Raw genomic sequence first — 14,479 nt, 5'->3', positions numbered from 1 at the left:
GGGGGGTCTCTATGAGACCACATGGCTGCTTCACAGAGGAATCAAGCCAGTGTTGACAGATGTGTTTAGACACAGCAGAGCCTTCATCTACTGCTCTGTTCAATCAAACAAACCACAGGCCCAAGACGTCGTCCACTGGGCTAAAAGATAGCACACATGATTCATACACACACACACACACACGTGCACACATTGGTGGCCCCACATCCACACGCATAACTAAACCAAACCGAATGCAGTCAAAGCTTGTTATGCAGTGAGCCAGTGTGAGGAGAAAGAGGAGAAATGTATTTATAGATGAATCAGATGAACTTATTAATAGATATTCTCCACACTGCACGGAGACAGACCACAGACTTGTCTGTCCATGTGCGCGCACACACACCTTTTTAGTTTGTTGCTGATTTTTATCTTCCCCTCCTCTTATCTCCTCTTATTTTACACCATCTCCCAGAGGCACACACAGAAAAGATGTGACATACTTCCTTTGTAGAAGAGCACTAATATGGTTTATTATTGTCACAGTTATTTCAAAACCCTCGTCTTGGAAATCCACCTAATCCTCTAAGACCTCCATGACCTCGCCCAGATCTTTACTCAGTTACAGTTTATCACAGAGAATCCTTGGACTTTAAGGGTTCGGGTATTTATTATGACACTGTTTGTACTAGTGTGTGCTGCAGTGTGTAAGTGCACTGTACACTGTAAATTGACTTTAATTGAAATACAGTCCGAGCAAAGTGTGAAATTCAAATTCAGGCTGAGTTGCAAATCTATATAAAATCACAAATACATACGGTTTTAGAGCAAACTAACTTTCACATTTTAAGATTACTTAACAAATGCAAGTAGGTTTACTCCAAAATCTATATGTATTTGCTATTTAAAGTTAACTGACTACTACAAAAATGTGCACTCTTCCCCCAAAATCAGTGTTAGTGCTGAGTGTGTGGGTTGCAGGTGGGCACTGAATTCAGCACTGCCCTTTCTCATAGTTAGCAATCTTCTTATTATTGTGTAAATCAACAATTTAATATACACTAAAATCACGCAGGAAGTGTCCTTCATGAATATGTTCTTCAAACTACCAAGCAGTCTCTGAAGCGTGTTCTGTCTTAAACTTTGCATGATGGGACGTCTGCTGGGAGACATTCACACCAATTAAAACCAACATTAACATTAATATAACATTGAGACAACGACATGAAAAATGTGAAGAAATATTAGCTGTTGTTTGTCATCATGCCCAAACAAGTTGAATGAATCAGCCAATCACCTCGCAACGTGCTGCAGTGGGTGTGGTCCAAGTGTTAACTCGATGTATTAAGGTTCGAATAAGTCATAGGTCGGACTGATAAGTCTACTCTCCTTTTTACTGAGGTCGTAGTGGGTAGTGGACTCATACTGGAGTGTATTATAAAAAGAGGTGCGTCTAATGTTTTAGCCACCTCATTTGTTTAAAATAGAGCGGGCAAAAGATAAGAACCACCTCTTCTGACATAGTATAATTTGCACCTTTTTGACAGCTTCAACCTAAAAGCCTAGAAATGAGCTGGTCAAAGTAAAATTCACGACAGAGCCACGGGTATTGGATTGCATTAGATCGTGCAGGTGTACCTAATAAAGTGGCCAGTGAAGCCAATGATCTCTTCAGAAATGTCTACTGAAACTGGTAACGTTATAGTAAATTAATGATTGCATTGTTTATTTAATTAATGGTCAATTAACTAATTAAATCAACTAAACTAAAGCAGTAAGGTGGAGATTAATATACTGGTATATTAAAATTCTGATTATTAGCTCCTGTTAGCTTCTGAAATTGTTTTTGAGCTTTATTTACATATGAATTCTTGTCATATAGAAGATATGAAACCATACATTTTCAGTCACCTCACTTTAGACCTTTTGCTTGGGCTCAGTTAGAAAAGCCCGATGCCATGACGTCAGGCTACTGTCAGTCAAATCTGATCAACCCACACTGCACCTGATGAAGCAGATTAGTTTTCATCGGTGCTGGGTTTTTAATCGCGGCAGCCTTGTGGCTGTAGGGATGGAGATGTTGCCCCACGGCATCAGCATAGAAGGAAATACTGTATCTCAACGAGTATCACACGGATCGCTGTGAAAATGTGCAAAGGCTGCAGATGCCCTGCCATGATGGTGACATCTGTGGGTGTGACTAAGCCATGTTCGAGTGTCTTTTAGTCACTTTGAGTCTGTTTGTGGTAATTTCACATTTGTTTTAGGTCATTTTGTGCCAGGATTTGGTCATTTTGTGTCTGTTGCTAGTTAATTTCTCTCCGTCGTCATTTTTATGTCTACTTTTGCTTTTGGGTGTTTTGTGCTTGATTTCAGCCATTTTGGGTCCGTTTTTGAGCCCTTTCAAACAAGGGATGTGACCCGTGGCTTCAGAGGCTCTGGCCCCCCCCTGACGTTTCGCGCCTCTGGACCTGTGCACCGTATGGCTGTTCGGTAATCCATGCGAGCACGGATAGAACGGGATGCATCTTAATCACTTTTAGTCGGCCTCATCATCAGGTTAAAAGTTTAATCTGTACAGCATTTTGTGAGCACGTACACGTAGAACCGATTCACATTCACAGCTGTACTTAGTGTTTATTGCTAATTAGCAACAGTTAGCATGCTAACGCTCTCAACTGAGGCAGTGAGCGTGGAAATATACGCTGTATTTAGCACAGAGCACAGAGCCACAGCCATTGTTGTAGACTCTTGTTGACTTATAAAATCTTTTCTGAATTTTCTCTTTATTTGCATAATATCTGATGCAACAAAGAAGATACGGAACCATCAAGTGTTCAGGGGTTTTAAAGCTGCCAACATCCAACCGTGTTTGTATTTATGTTGCTGTTTAGAAAGGCTGCACCATGAAAGCTCTGGATATACTTCTGACTGATGGTTTGACAGCGTTGTCTGTCTGCTGACCCATCCATCTTTTTATCTCACTGTTTATATGGATGATGAATCATGCAGCCTGCTCTTTTTGCTGCACCCTTCAATGCTAAGAGCATACACATGCACGCACAGGCACACACATACACACACACTCAACTTGCTCTATCAAATCTATTGTCTATGCATTAGGCATTTAGAGTGTTTAGGAGCATTTGCTGGATGTCTAATAGGTTTGAGACTGAAGGCTGCAGAGCTTTTATCAGTTCAAGGGCACTCAGCTCCTAGACTGCAGGGCTGATATAACATTGACATCCCGAACTGTCATTTTAGTGTAAACATACATGCGCACGGAGACACACACACACACACACACACACACACACACACAGCTGGTCATGTGTGTGACCTTCTGACATCCCTTCAAGCCCACAGCAAAGGCTGAAATGATGTGTAAGCAGATCAGAGGCACAGAGGAGTGGCGATCAGAGCAGACTGGAGAGATGTGCTGAACCGCGATACAAAGATGAGCTCCCCTCCCTTACTTGCCATTCAACCCCTCCCTCCATTCCTTATATTCCCCTCTCCACCTCTCATCCGTCCATGTCACTCCCTTTTTCCCCACTGCTTCCCTCAGTACTCCTTCCCATCTTATGGTTAATTCATGGAGTCTGGCTGCACACGCACCTTCTCCATTATTAATATAACATTAGGGAGATAGAGGGAGGAGGAGGATTGAAAGGGAGAGGAAGAATCAGAACGGAGGTGAGACAGAATTAAGAGGGAAGGAGTGATGGATGGGTAAGGAATTATGAAAAGAATAAGAAAGATTATTTTTAAAGGTGGCCAAGCCAAATTCTTCCATAGTGGCTACAGTACACAAGTGAGAGGAAACACAGTAACTGGGGGAAAAGTGACAGATGAGAAGGGAGAGAATGTGTCAGGACGAGGAATATTGTCTGACACGTGATGGTATTGGGATGCACGCAATGTCTCTTGTCCCGTGAAGAGAAGCAGGATGCATGAGGAGAGCAAGAAGGGAAAGAGAGGAAAAGACAGAAAGAGGCTCAGATGTGTCAGTGCTGATCATGTGACTGTGACTTCTTTATCCTGGATACATGTACACACTTGAATCACGCAGACCTGATTTTACAAGATAAATACAAAAAAGGTAAGCAAGCCAAAGTACTCTACTTCTAAAAATACCAGCTGAGAAGCTTTGTACTGCAAAGAGCAGGAAATTAAAGCAAGATTTAACAGTATTCACAGCATCTTAGCAGACAGGCAGAGCAAAAATCAAATGTTTTTTGATGGTAAACAGCAGTGATGGCAAGAGTTTTCATAACTCATGCAGATGGCAGTGTTACATTTCTTTCACTTCACATTCCCCCCAAAGTGTTCTATTAAAAATCAGGACAGGGTGTCCTTACGTCACCTGAACACTCACGATGATTTTACACGCCACTTAGAGCAATCTTATTACAAAGCTGGGCTTCCTCTGGGCGATGAGCTTTCAGCCCTGGGCTGCTGCACGGTTTTATGCTCATTTTGAGTTTATCCACAAATGAACCTCAGGCTGAAAGAATACGTCTGCTGACGTTCTATGTTTTTCCTATTGTAAACAAAAGAGACCACTACCAAAAATGTGATTTGTTTATTCACTTTTGTATGTGTATGTGAGACACACAAAAATGAGTCAAGAGGCGAGAAAATAACCAAAAACCACATCGGGCACGTACATGCATTTGCAGAGGTGGTACAAGAACAAAGATGCAAGTACTCCAATAACAATGTACTTTAAACACTAGTGAATTTATACTGGGAATATGCAAAGTAACCGGAAGGGCCAAATAAATGTAGTGGATTAAAAAGTACAATGCTTCCCTTTGAATTTCAGTGGAGTGAAAGTAAATACCATCAAATAAAAAAGGTACCTCAACTTTCTTAACAACCTTTACATATGTGCGTATACACTGTTATTCTAGTCACACAAGAAGCAAAGAATCATGTCCAATAAAATATAGAAAAATGCATTCATGGCATGTAGCTTCTAGAAGTACACAATAGATGACTGCATCTTATCACTTTACTAGTGAGGATTTTTTTTTTAAACGTGTAGCAAAGCCGAAGAGCCTTCAAATGCTGGCTAATGGCTTCTCTGCCTCACAGCTGCCGCAACGTATATTTGGAATACGGGTATCAAAAAAAAAAAAAAAATCTTCATCTCACTCTTTAACTACTACTTGAATACAGTAAGAAAGAGGAAGTTCAACAGTTCATTCAACAATACAAACAACGCAAAATATTTAACAGGAAACAGTCGCTCTGCCCGAATAAACTGGTAAGGAATCTTGTATTGATTTTATGTACCTTCATCGGTTCTCATTACCCACCTGAACTGTAAAAAATATTAACCTAAAAATAAATAAATACAATTTTAAAAAAGTTGAATTTAATGTTGTGGCTTACTACAGTGTGTGTGCTCATGGCAATATTATTTCTAACAGAGTGCTCTATGGCACAGAGCAATAAGCCGTCAAAGACTGTCACACATATCCTAGACTACACCGACACTACAGAGTCTGTGGAGTTCGTTTGGAAAAATCCACAGTCCCCAACTAAACCTACATCATTTTTGAAAGCAGAAAAAGATAATCGTATATGTTCAGCAGATCCCCTAACACATGTTTTTCATCTCCTTGGTCAATAATTGCTAACTAATTAATGAACAGATTTCTGGAAAGGGCAGCACTCGAGCTGCTAAGCATCCTGCTTTCCTGAACACCATTTATTAACACTAAAATAGGCCAATTAGTTAATAATTGCATTTGCATGTGAATAAATGCTTTTTATAATAACACACAATATCAGGATTCAGTGTGTATCTTCAAAGGACAATTACTGGTATCCAATGTAGAAAATCCAATTTCCCTTGTATATATATGTATATTCATGCAACAGTGCTCTAAAGTCTAATTATTCAAAATATCACTTCAGCTACATATTTATTATCAGTCAGTTGTATCCCGATCAAGAAATGTTATCATCCTATCTAACTGATGTCATTATAACCGTGTATTATCATTGATTTGTTGGCATCATTGTCTGAATTATTTACAACTGGGTGGTGAACTTTAGATTTTCCTAAAAAAATACCCCTGTATGGATTTAATAAGTAAAACATGTTATGTTAGGAGTCTGACGAGCTCATTGGTGCTGAAGGCTGAAATGTTTCTGAGATACCTGGAACCGATGAGATTATTCCAGTGCTTGTCAGTATTCTACAGGACTGAAGGGTTCAGAAAGCAAGAAATGTCTCCCCAAGGGGGCAGGAATCGGTAGTGCAGGTGTGTGTTTTTTGTCACAGCTCACAGACTAACTAGGGCAATACAAAGTGTTCTTCTCTCACACACACGCCCAAAACACACACACACAGGGACACATGTACACAAACGCACCTGAACCCCAACACTTACATGCCGAGAATAACACAGGCAAACACACACACATTCATGCCACACAGAAACAAGAAACAGGTAAACACACACACAAAGCAGTTATCCCGTGTCTTCCCTGGGCAAATCTCACACAGTGTGTTCTTTAGATACACTTTGCCTCTATGTCGTAGAGTTGAAGCAGGTCCGAGATCACGGCGTCGATGTCTGCTTTGGTCATGTGGTCACACAGCACCTACAGAGACACATGCACACACTTCAGCTCCACACCTGGCCTCAATAAACAGTGGACATCAAAGGTCCACGCACCATTTCGAACGACCTAGATTTTGTCGCCTTGAGGACTGAAGCAGAAAACCTTGACAAATCCGGACTTTTTCACATTTGCATTTGGATTTAGAGACTTATAAAATCCAAGCTATAACAAAAGAGACTTCATTTGTGAAATTGTTTGAGAATGGAAAAATGTAAATGTCACAACCATTCAATTAATACTTACCACGGACAAGAGGCACTTTGAAGACTGGCTGGAGCTGGATGATAAAGGTGGGTTAAAAGCTGCAGGACCAGCCCAAGGGAACTGACCCAGTCTGTTGTACCATAATAGAACCTTTGTAGACCAATCTAAGTTTTTCAAATCTTTAAAATTCTACTAACTGTGAGACAAAAACAATGAAGACTTTGTTCTTTGAAAGCTGCTGTTTTTTTATATAAATGTTTTAGAGGCAGAAATCCACACTGCACATCCTGGGCAAATAAAACTGCCTGCATGCCTGAAGTCCACAAGGAGTTCATCTAAAATCTGGGAGTTTGAGTGGTTGAATAACTGACATATCTTTCCAACTTTCCTGCACGTGTATAGATTTAAAAACTTCCATCAACTTATTATTATTATCATCATTATTCTTCTTTTGCTGTAAACATTGACGTAGAACTGAAATTATTAGGTGCATCTCAATTCCCTTAAATAAATATCCTCCACTTTTATCGTCTGCTTGTATCTTAGTCAGACCCACTGAAGATGCAAGGAGAAAGAAAAAAACAAATATACAATGTATGTAGAGAAATGAGACATCCTTTCCTCTAAACCATCAACCGAAGCCATGTCTGTTTCTGAATGCAGCTCAGCTGGATCAGCTGTCGGTTGAACTCAAGTTATGTTGTGACTTTAATTGGCTTGGATTTGATATTTGCCCATATACACACTGTCCAAATAATTATAGGACACACAGTTACCACTGCTGGCACAGCATGTTTTGTTCTTTTCTGTGTCTGCATGTTTGAATATGTTTAAAATGTCAAATAACTAACATATGCACATGTTTTCTTCATTATTATTCATTTATTCTAACCTACATTTTGTATGTGAACTGTGCTCAGACCAGCTTGTAACTGTTCTTCACTGCACATACAGGAAGCACTCGCTTTGATAAATAGAAGCTCTGCATTTATCTGTACAAAGCCAATTCATTATTCAATTATCCAGCTGGGATTACGTTTCCTAATGATTTCTGTAAAAAAAAAAGTATTGCTTGACATTTTAAACAAATGTAAACCATGGAAATATGCTGCATTATGATAATTTGTGATGGATGCAATTTTTAGCCTTGCGCAGGACTGAATGGAAATAATACAGAACAAAAATGCGTTTGTTGTTGAAAGCCATTGTGTCCTGCCTACCAATAATTTCTATACATAGCAGGAAATATTAATAGATCGTGACCAGAACAATCTTTGAAGTACTTTCTGTGTGACAGTGGATCTGAAAACAAGTAAAATAAAAGCTTTTCTTAAACCAAGCACAGAGTGATTTTCTCTTCTTTCTGCTACAGTTAAAGAATAACTGTTGCTTTTTTGATTCTGAGATGTCCTGTTGAATTGTTCTTCTGAAACAAAACACCCAGTTTACAGATCATTATATAACTACAGTCTCACTCTATCTACATCTCCAGCAGCTGTCATTATGTATATTCAGCCATAGCGTGAGAGAATATGCATTATTCATTGAGCTGTGCTTCCGTTGGCTGGGGGTGAATGTCCAACCATTCAGAGTAGGGGGGCTCATAAACAACACACATTTTATCTTAATGGCTTAAAAAGCAATCAGGGCTGATTGTAAAGATGGACTTAAAGAAATCTAAGCACTAAAATGCACTCGGTATTTATATAGTATTTTAAGATGAGACAAAAATAGCCATAATACCCATTTCAGAACCTGATGTAATATCTCATTCAAAATCTGTCTTTCTGAAAATAAATAAATAAATAAATAAATTTAAATTAAATGAAATCAAGCCTATTCATGGCACAATGTCTAAAGTGTTTGTATTTAGCCTAGAATCATTGACAGAAATCAGGTGGCCCAAAATAATAAAAACACTTATAGCTCAGTACAAATTAAGAGCATCACAGCTATATCATCAACAAACTTTCACTGAATGAACACCTATCAAAATTGTTAAAAAAAAAACAAAAACTGAGCATCACCACATTCGAGAATGGGTCAAAGTAAAGCATCAAAGTTTGACCATCTGGTTTGGGGCAATGAAAAATGATACTATATAGCAAAATTTGCTGTATTAATGGCATCATGCTGCTAATCATTTATTAAAGTACACCAAGTGGATGGCAGCAACCTGCTGTATAGTATTTGCAGGTTTCATAAATATATCACTGCTTGTGTGCTTCTATTTAGAGTGCTAAGTAAAATTCTTACAGTTTTTATTGTTTATAATTCACCTTTGGATTCAATTTTCTTTGAATGATTAACTGCCCATACTTCGTTTGCTTCCTTTGTTATATTCACACGCACTCATGCACTGTTTCATTCAGCACTTCTTTTTCAGTCTGTAATTATGAACAATTTGAGGCAAACACACACCTGCCACCACTCTTTCTCGCCGACAGGCAGGTCCACTCCATAGCTGTTTAGAGCCAGGTACAGTGTTGCTATGGCGATGTGTTGGGGTTTGTGGCGGATGCACATGGCTCCATGGTAACAGTCTCTAAGCAAGGCCCAGGAAGTCTCAGCAATGGGGGTTCGAGACCAAGCGTGGCGGTTCACCAGCGATTTCACAGACAACAGATAGTGGAGTAAATACTGAAAGAGAAAATGAAAACACAATAAACTAAAGTAATGACAATTACCTATTCGGTGAGTGAAAAAAACTGCTATTAAATTTGTTTTTAAAGAGCAGAGGGGTGATCAGTAAGTCAATGCTAAATAAAAATATGCTGATTGACTTTTTTGTCTTCTTCACTAGACAATATTAACCTGATTGATAAATTATTCCTTCATTACTGAATGCAATAGATGAGATCAAATGATAAAGCAGTTTCAATATATTTAAATAACACCTCTCCAGCCCAGAAAATCTGTATACATACACACTGGGACAACATCAGATGGCAACAGAGACAGACAAGGAGGATCACTGCTAAACGGGGGGACAGGAATAGGCACATGTGTACGTACACACACACACACACACACACACACACACACACCTTGTGAGGGTGTTCAATGGAGACATGGAAGTTGAGCTGTCGGAGGATGAGGAGCTCACACTGCACGACGCTGTCCCTCAGGTCCCAGAACTCCCTGTCACATTCTAGAGGAGCACTGCCACTGTTGAAGTACCTGCGAGGGAGGAACAGAGAGGGGGAAGGTGGGAGGGGATGTGGAGAACATTCAAGATGACAAGCACACATTTGAGAAACTAAAAAAAAAAGTTGATAAAAAACAAAGTTTTGCTCTTTTCAAAATGCCCTGCTGTACTCTATATTTAGGTCACATATAAAAACTGACCGAATGAACTGATTAACAAATGATTGTAAATAACTGATAAAACGACTTAATAAAGCATTTTTATTACATGAAACCATTGCAGATGAATTTCATAAAAGACACTCAACTTAACCAACTATTTCAATATATTTTTAAACTAATTTGAATATATAGTGTATATTGCGGGCGGTGCTACTCTCGACCGAGCGTATTACCTGTGGCTCACGTTGATGATGTCCCGCGTCCTCATGTGCTGCTCCTCAACTTTGCCAGCAAGGTACACACAGCTCATGGCCACCAGATAAGGTTCATACGCACGAATGCTGACATGTTCGAAGAAACGGTGGTACAACACGCACGCCGAGGCCACGGGCACCGAGCGCATACCCAGCTTCACTCCTGAGCACGGAAGAAGGGAGCAGGGGTGAACTCTGTAACTATCCAGTATTCTTCTAGTATTCTTGCATTTCTGCTGAATTTCCAGCAGTGCAACTATATGAACTTTAGAAAATTAAGTGCAATCTCAGATGGTTTTAAACAATAAGTCGTTTTAAATTGACTATATCAAAATGACGAGTCAATCGAGTCCATTTGGGGAACCGGGTCAGAAGTAACAGCATTGGACCTGGTAACTTGATAAGCTAAGTTTATCAGAAAAAGGCTCAGATTTTCTCTCTTGCTTAACAAAAAAACGTGTTTTTATCCACAGGACACACACACACACACACACACACACACACACACACACACACACACAGATCCCTCGTTCATTACCTGTCTCCATAATGAAGCGACAGACTCGAAAGTGTGTTTTCATGTCCCGGGAAGGCTCAGACTCAGCGTCCCCGGTCGAGTCGCTCCTGCCCGCCAGCTCCAGCGGTCCCGCATGGGTGGTGGACGGACCCTCCATGGCCTAAGGACCAGCAGCAGGACACTCAAACGTTGTCTGACAGTGGAACATAAAGAAGCGAGTCGACAGAAAGAACCAGTTAGCTAGCTAACGTTAGCTAACTAGAGAAAGATAGCTAGCTCATGACACGAGAGTTTCATTTTAACGGGAATAAAAACAACCAGAAAGCGAACGGAACTCAAGAGCTGAGAACCCATAAACCACCTGGACGTCTGAGTCCGTTTGTTGCTATCTTACAACCATGTTCTTATTCTGTCGTCTCGCATGCTTTCAGAATACGTGGAAAAGTTAGTTACCGGAAGAAAAATAATCACTCTTCCGGTCAATAATTCCAAAGTAAAAGTCTATGTTTTTCTAGAAGGAAGACAAAACTTGGCATTATTAGTACGCAAGATAAATGGAGACGATGTGTAAAAAAAGAAAAGAAACGTTTTTCACGAATTTAACACGGTCCCTATTAAATTAACCTTCCACAAACACTTCCTGTCTTATTTTCCAAAGTAAAAGCGTTTAGGGAAGTCACCTTGGAGCAAATTGAACCCACGAAATTGAATCCGCACGGTAAAATAAAAAATAGTAGAAAGTTGGCTGGTATCCACTTTCTTTGACCTGTATCTTTTTTTTTTCTTTAATGTAATTGTATACACACGAATTGTTAACTGAGCGTTTTTCTTTGTGTTCCTGTTTGGCAACAAGGGAAAAACAAGAGACTTTGGTTTTGTTGCTATGCAACAAGTCAACAAAAGAGACGGAGGCTGTAGGCGGATGCAGACATGTCTTCCAGTTACTCGGCAAATCAGGTAACCTCAATCCCTGCCATTTAAATTCCACAAAACGTGAGAATTATCATTATGTTGCTTGGTTTCTCCCAGAGATTCTCATATAACCCAGTTTCCAATTTCCGTTCTCAGTATGACGGCGCCTTCATAGCGCACAGGCTGCAGAACTGGCATCAGCCTAAGCATTTCAAACATGTAGTAAGTTGCCGTTACATCAGCATCCTGACCTGTTGTATTACATGAACTGTGTTTTTTAACATTGCCTGGTAGTTCCAAGAGTAGCAGTGTCATCTTAATATGTGATGAGTGACGAAGCTTACTGTGTGTTTTCGCAGAGACCCACTGCACAGGTAGGTCACACAACCTTCATTGCCAACGACAGAGGACATCTGCTCCCAGGTCTAGTGAAGGTGAGAGCTCCTCAAACCTTTGTTTTCCCTCTGTATTGAAAATGAACTTGCTACCATTGTGTGTCGACGTGTCTTTGTATTATGCTACAGAAGGGCAGTGCATGGCCAGACTTTAAGGGAACCTGGGATCTACCTGCTCACCTTCCAGCCCAACGCATTAACCCCACAGCTCGCTCTGTGGAGGGTCTCAAGAGACTGAAGTCCTGGGGCCTTGATCCAGAGCACACTGGCGAGTCTCGGCCACAGAGAGGCAGCAGAAACACAGATAAGGATGTTGGCAATCAGGTTAGGCCACACAAACACCAATGATTTCAAATGACTTTACCTGATGACACGCAGAACGATCTCCTTCTGGTTTAAAACACAAATAAGCTCGATACCCTTTTGTATTTATAAGTACTGTAACCTAAGCTGCCCTAGAGCAGGCTGGAGTTTCTGTTGACAACCAATGGAAATTAGCTGAGGTTTTCCCTGTGTCCTCAGGGTTTTAGTGACAGGAAATGCTCTCAGTGATTTCTTATCAGCCTGCGTGAGAAGAGGCTGCACAATGTCCTCGGTGCACATCCGACTTGCTGAAGTGCTACCGAGTGCTGGTCAAGTTAATGCATTATGCTGGTTTAACATTATCATCGTATAAATATTTAAAAATATTATGAATGGGCTGAAATCAATTAAGGCACTCAAGCAATTACAGTTTAGTAAAGCAAATTAGTGAAAGTTTTACTATGTTAATGTATGAACACAATTCAATGTCACTGTTGAGTTTTACTTGGTAGTGGTGGGGTGGGGTGTTGTATTTATCTTCATTTGCTACTGTTACACAACATTTTGATCATCACTGTTATCATATTTGTCATGGTAGATGCTTGTCAGCAGATGATATGATAAAGTCACATTAGAAAAGCTGCTCAACAGGACATTTCTGCGTCTGACTACTCAAGCTTACCAGTGTTTTTAAGAATCAAGAATACATGTACATCAAGTTATTTTTGTGATTTAAAGGTAATCAGTTTTTGGAAAATCCTAAACTGCTAAAACGTTTATTTATATATATATATATATATATATATATATATATATATAAAAACAACAACAGAATAGCCACACTTCTTCTTGATTTACTTAACCTTAATTGTTTTTGAGGACTCAAAGCAAACACAGATACTGTAAGTTGAAAGTAATTAGGAATCCTAATTAATTGGCGGCCAGTGTCCAACATGTCCTCTATTTTTAATTCTTGAATGAACATGGCTCTTTGGAGTGATGCCACGTAATTTTCTAGAGAGGAAATATGTTGTTCCCTCTGGAATTAGGCCATTCAACACACTCTTGCTGAGGCCTATTTTGGAGCTACAGCCTCAATTCATCCTTTTAACCCCGGCCTGATTGAGGTAAAGGTCAGGAGAGTTTACATATTGTAAATAACACTAATTTTCTTATGTTAAAAACAAATTGTAGCTAAACTAGAGCTGTACGTATATGTCACAGCCTTACTTCTACTTTTACTTAAGTGAGCTGACTACTGCTTTCATCAAAATAAGTGTCGTGATGTTAGGAATTGCAGTAGAGGATTACAAAAGTTTCATTGTTATTCACCATAATTACTGCTTACAAATTCACTGTATCCAATTCCCATTTCTCACACCTCTCAGACCAATGGGGATGTGCAGCAGGAGGGTGCTGAAGCCCAACCTACATCTCAGAGTTGTCCTGCCACTGGTGGTGAGAGAACTCCAGGCGAAAACCAGGACCCACAGGCAGCTGTGGTTGAGTCCGTGCCTCAGCCCGCTGAGGGCAAATAAGCCACTGAAGCTATTGGGAACGACAGGCCACGGATCCAGGCTGAAGAGAAGCCGGCTTTGAATGCCACTGAAGAGGGAACAGGTAGTGCTGCCGGGATGGTGAGACCGGTGAGCACTGGGTCTGAAAGAGCACAATAATCCTGCAAGTTCAACACAAAGCAAGACCAATAACCTTCAGTTAATCCTCTTTAGATGGAGAAATATAAAATAAATAAAAGAAAACAAAAATCTAGAAAGAGAAATTTCACCAGATCCTTATTTTAACTATGTTGAGTGTAATGGAATGGTTTCTAACTCGTGAATCATGAGATGTATAGATATGGTAATCACAAAAAATTAAATAAAAAATATTCAAAAATATCTTTGAGCATTTTCCTTGTGATACTTTTGACTAGTTGTTTTCCCCACCTCTCGCTCTGTGGCATC

General features: G+C 39.9%; 2 protein-coding genes across 2 annotated transcripts; one reads left to right on the top strand and one right to left on the bottom strand.

The window, feature by feature from the left end:
- Nucleotides 1-6,082: 6,082 nt before the first annotated feature.
- Nucleotides 6,083-11,405, bottom strand: ccnq (cyclin Q). Its single transcript, XM_067525702.1, has 6 exons — nt 11,267-11,405; nt 10,927-11,098; nt 10,368-10,551; nt 9,873-10,005; nt 9,247-9,465; nt 6,083-6,600 (listed from the first exon to the last, which is right to left on the bottom strand). The coding sequence occupies exons 2-6, from the start codon at nt 11,060-11,062 to the stop codon at nt 6,511-6,513; spliced, it is 762 nt and encodes a 253-aa protein (XP_067381803.1). The 5' UTR covers nt 11,063-11,098; nt 11,267-11,405; the 3' UTR covers nt 6,083-6,510.
- A 158-nt stretch (nt 11,406-11,563) lies between these two features.
- cfap126 (cilia and flagella associated protein 126) lies at nt 11,564-14,413 on the top strand. Its single transcript, XM_067525704.1, has 5 exons — nt 11,564-11,862; nt 11,974-12,039; nt 12,177-12,251; nt 12,342-12,536; nt 13,904-14,413. The coding sequence occupies exons 1-5, from the start codon at nt 11,836-11,838 to the stop codon at nt 14,051-14,053; spliced, it is 513 nt and encodes a 170-aa protein (XP_067381805.1). The 5' UTR covers nt 11,564-11,835; the 3' UTR covers nt 14,054-14,413.
- The last annotated feature ends 66 nt before the right edge of the window (nt 14,414-14,479 follow it).

This window comes from Channa argus, chromosome 13 (genome assembly GCF_033026475.1).
Source record: "Channa argus isolate prfri chromosome 13, Channa argus male v1.0, whole genome shotgun sequence".
In the NCBI taxonomy this organism is placed as follows: domain Eukaryota; kingdom Metazoa; phylum Chordata; class Actinopteri; order Anabantiformes; family Channidae; genus Channa; species Channa argus.
This window is presented reverse-complemented; position numbering and strand designations above follow the sequence as displayed.

What these genes read in the sequence shown, in the direction of transcription:
- cfap126 (XM_067525704.1), top strand. Translation starts at nt 11,836, where the DNA reads ATGTCTTCCAGTTACTCGGCAAATCAG. An exon ending in CCAGTTACTCGGCAAATCAG is followed by an intron (nt 11,863 to 11,973) that starts GTAACCTCAATC and finishes TTCCGTTCTCAG; the next exon opens with TATGACGGCGCCTTCATAGC. An exon ending in ATAAGGATGTTGGCAATCAG is followed by an intron (nt 12,537 to 13,903) that starts GTTAGGCCACAC and finishes CACACCTCTCAG; the next exon opens with ACCAATGGGGATGTGCAGCA.
- ccnq (XM_067525702.1), bottom strand. Translation starts at nt 11,062, where the DNA reads ATGGAGGGTCCGTCCACCACCCATGCGGGACCGCTGGAGCTGGCGGGC. An exon ending in ATCATCAACGTGAGCCACAG is followed by an intron (nt 10,006 to 10,367) that starts GTAATACGCTCG and finishes CCTCCCTCGCAG; the next exon opens with GTACTTCAACAGTGGCAGTG. An exon ending in CCATTGAACACCCTCACAAG is followed by an intron (nt 9,466 to 9,872) that starts GTGTGTGTGTGT and finishes TTTCTCTTTCAG; the next exon opens with TATTTACTCCACTATCTGTT.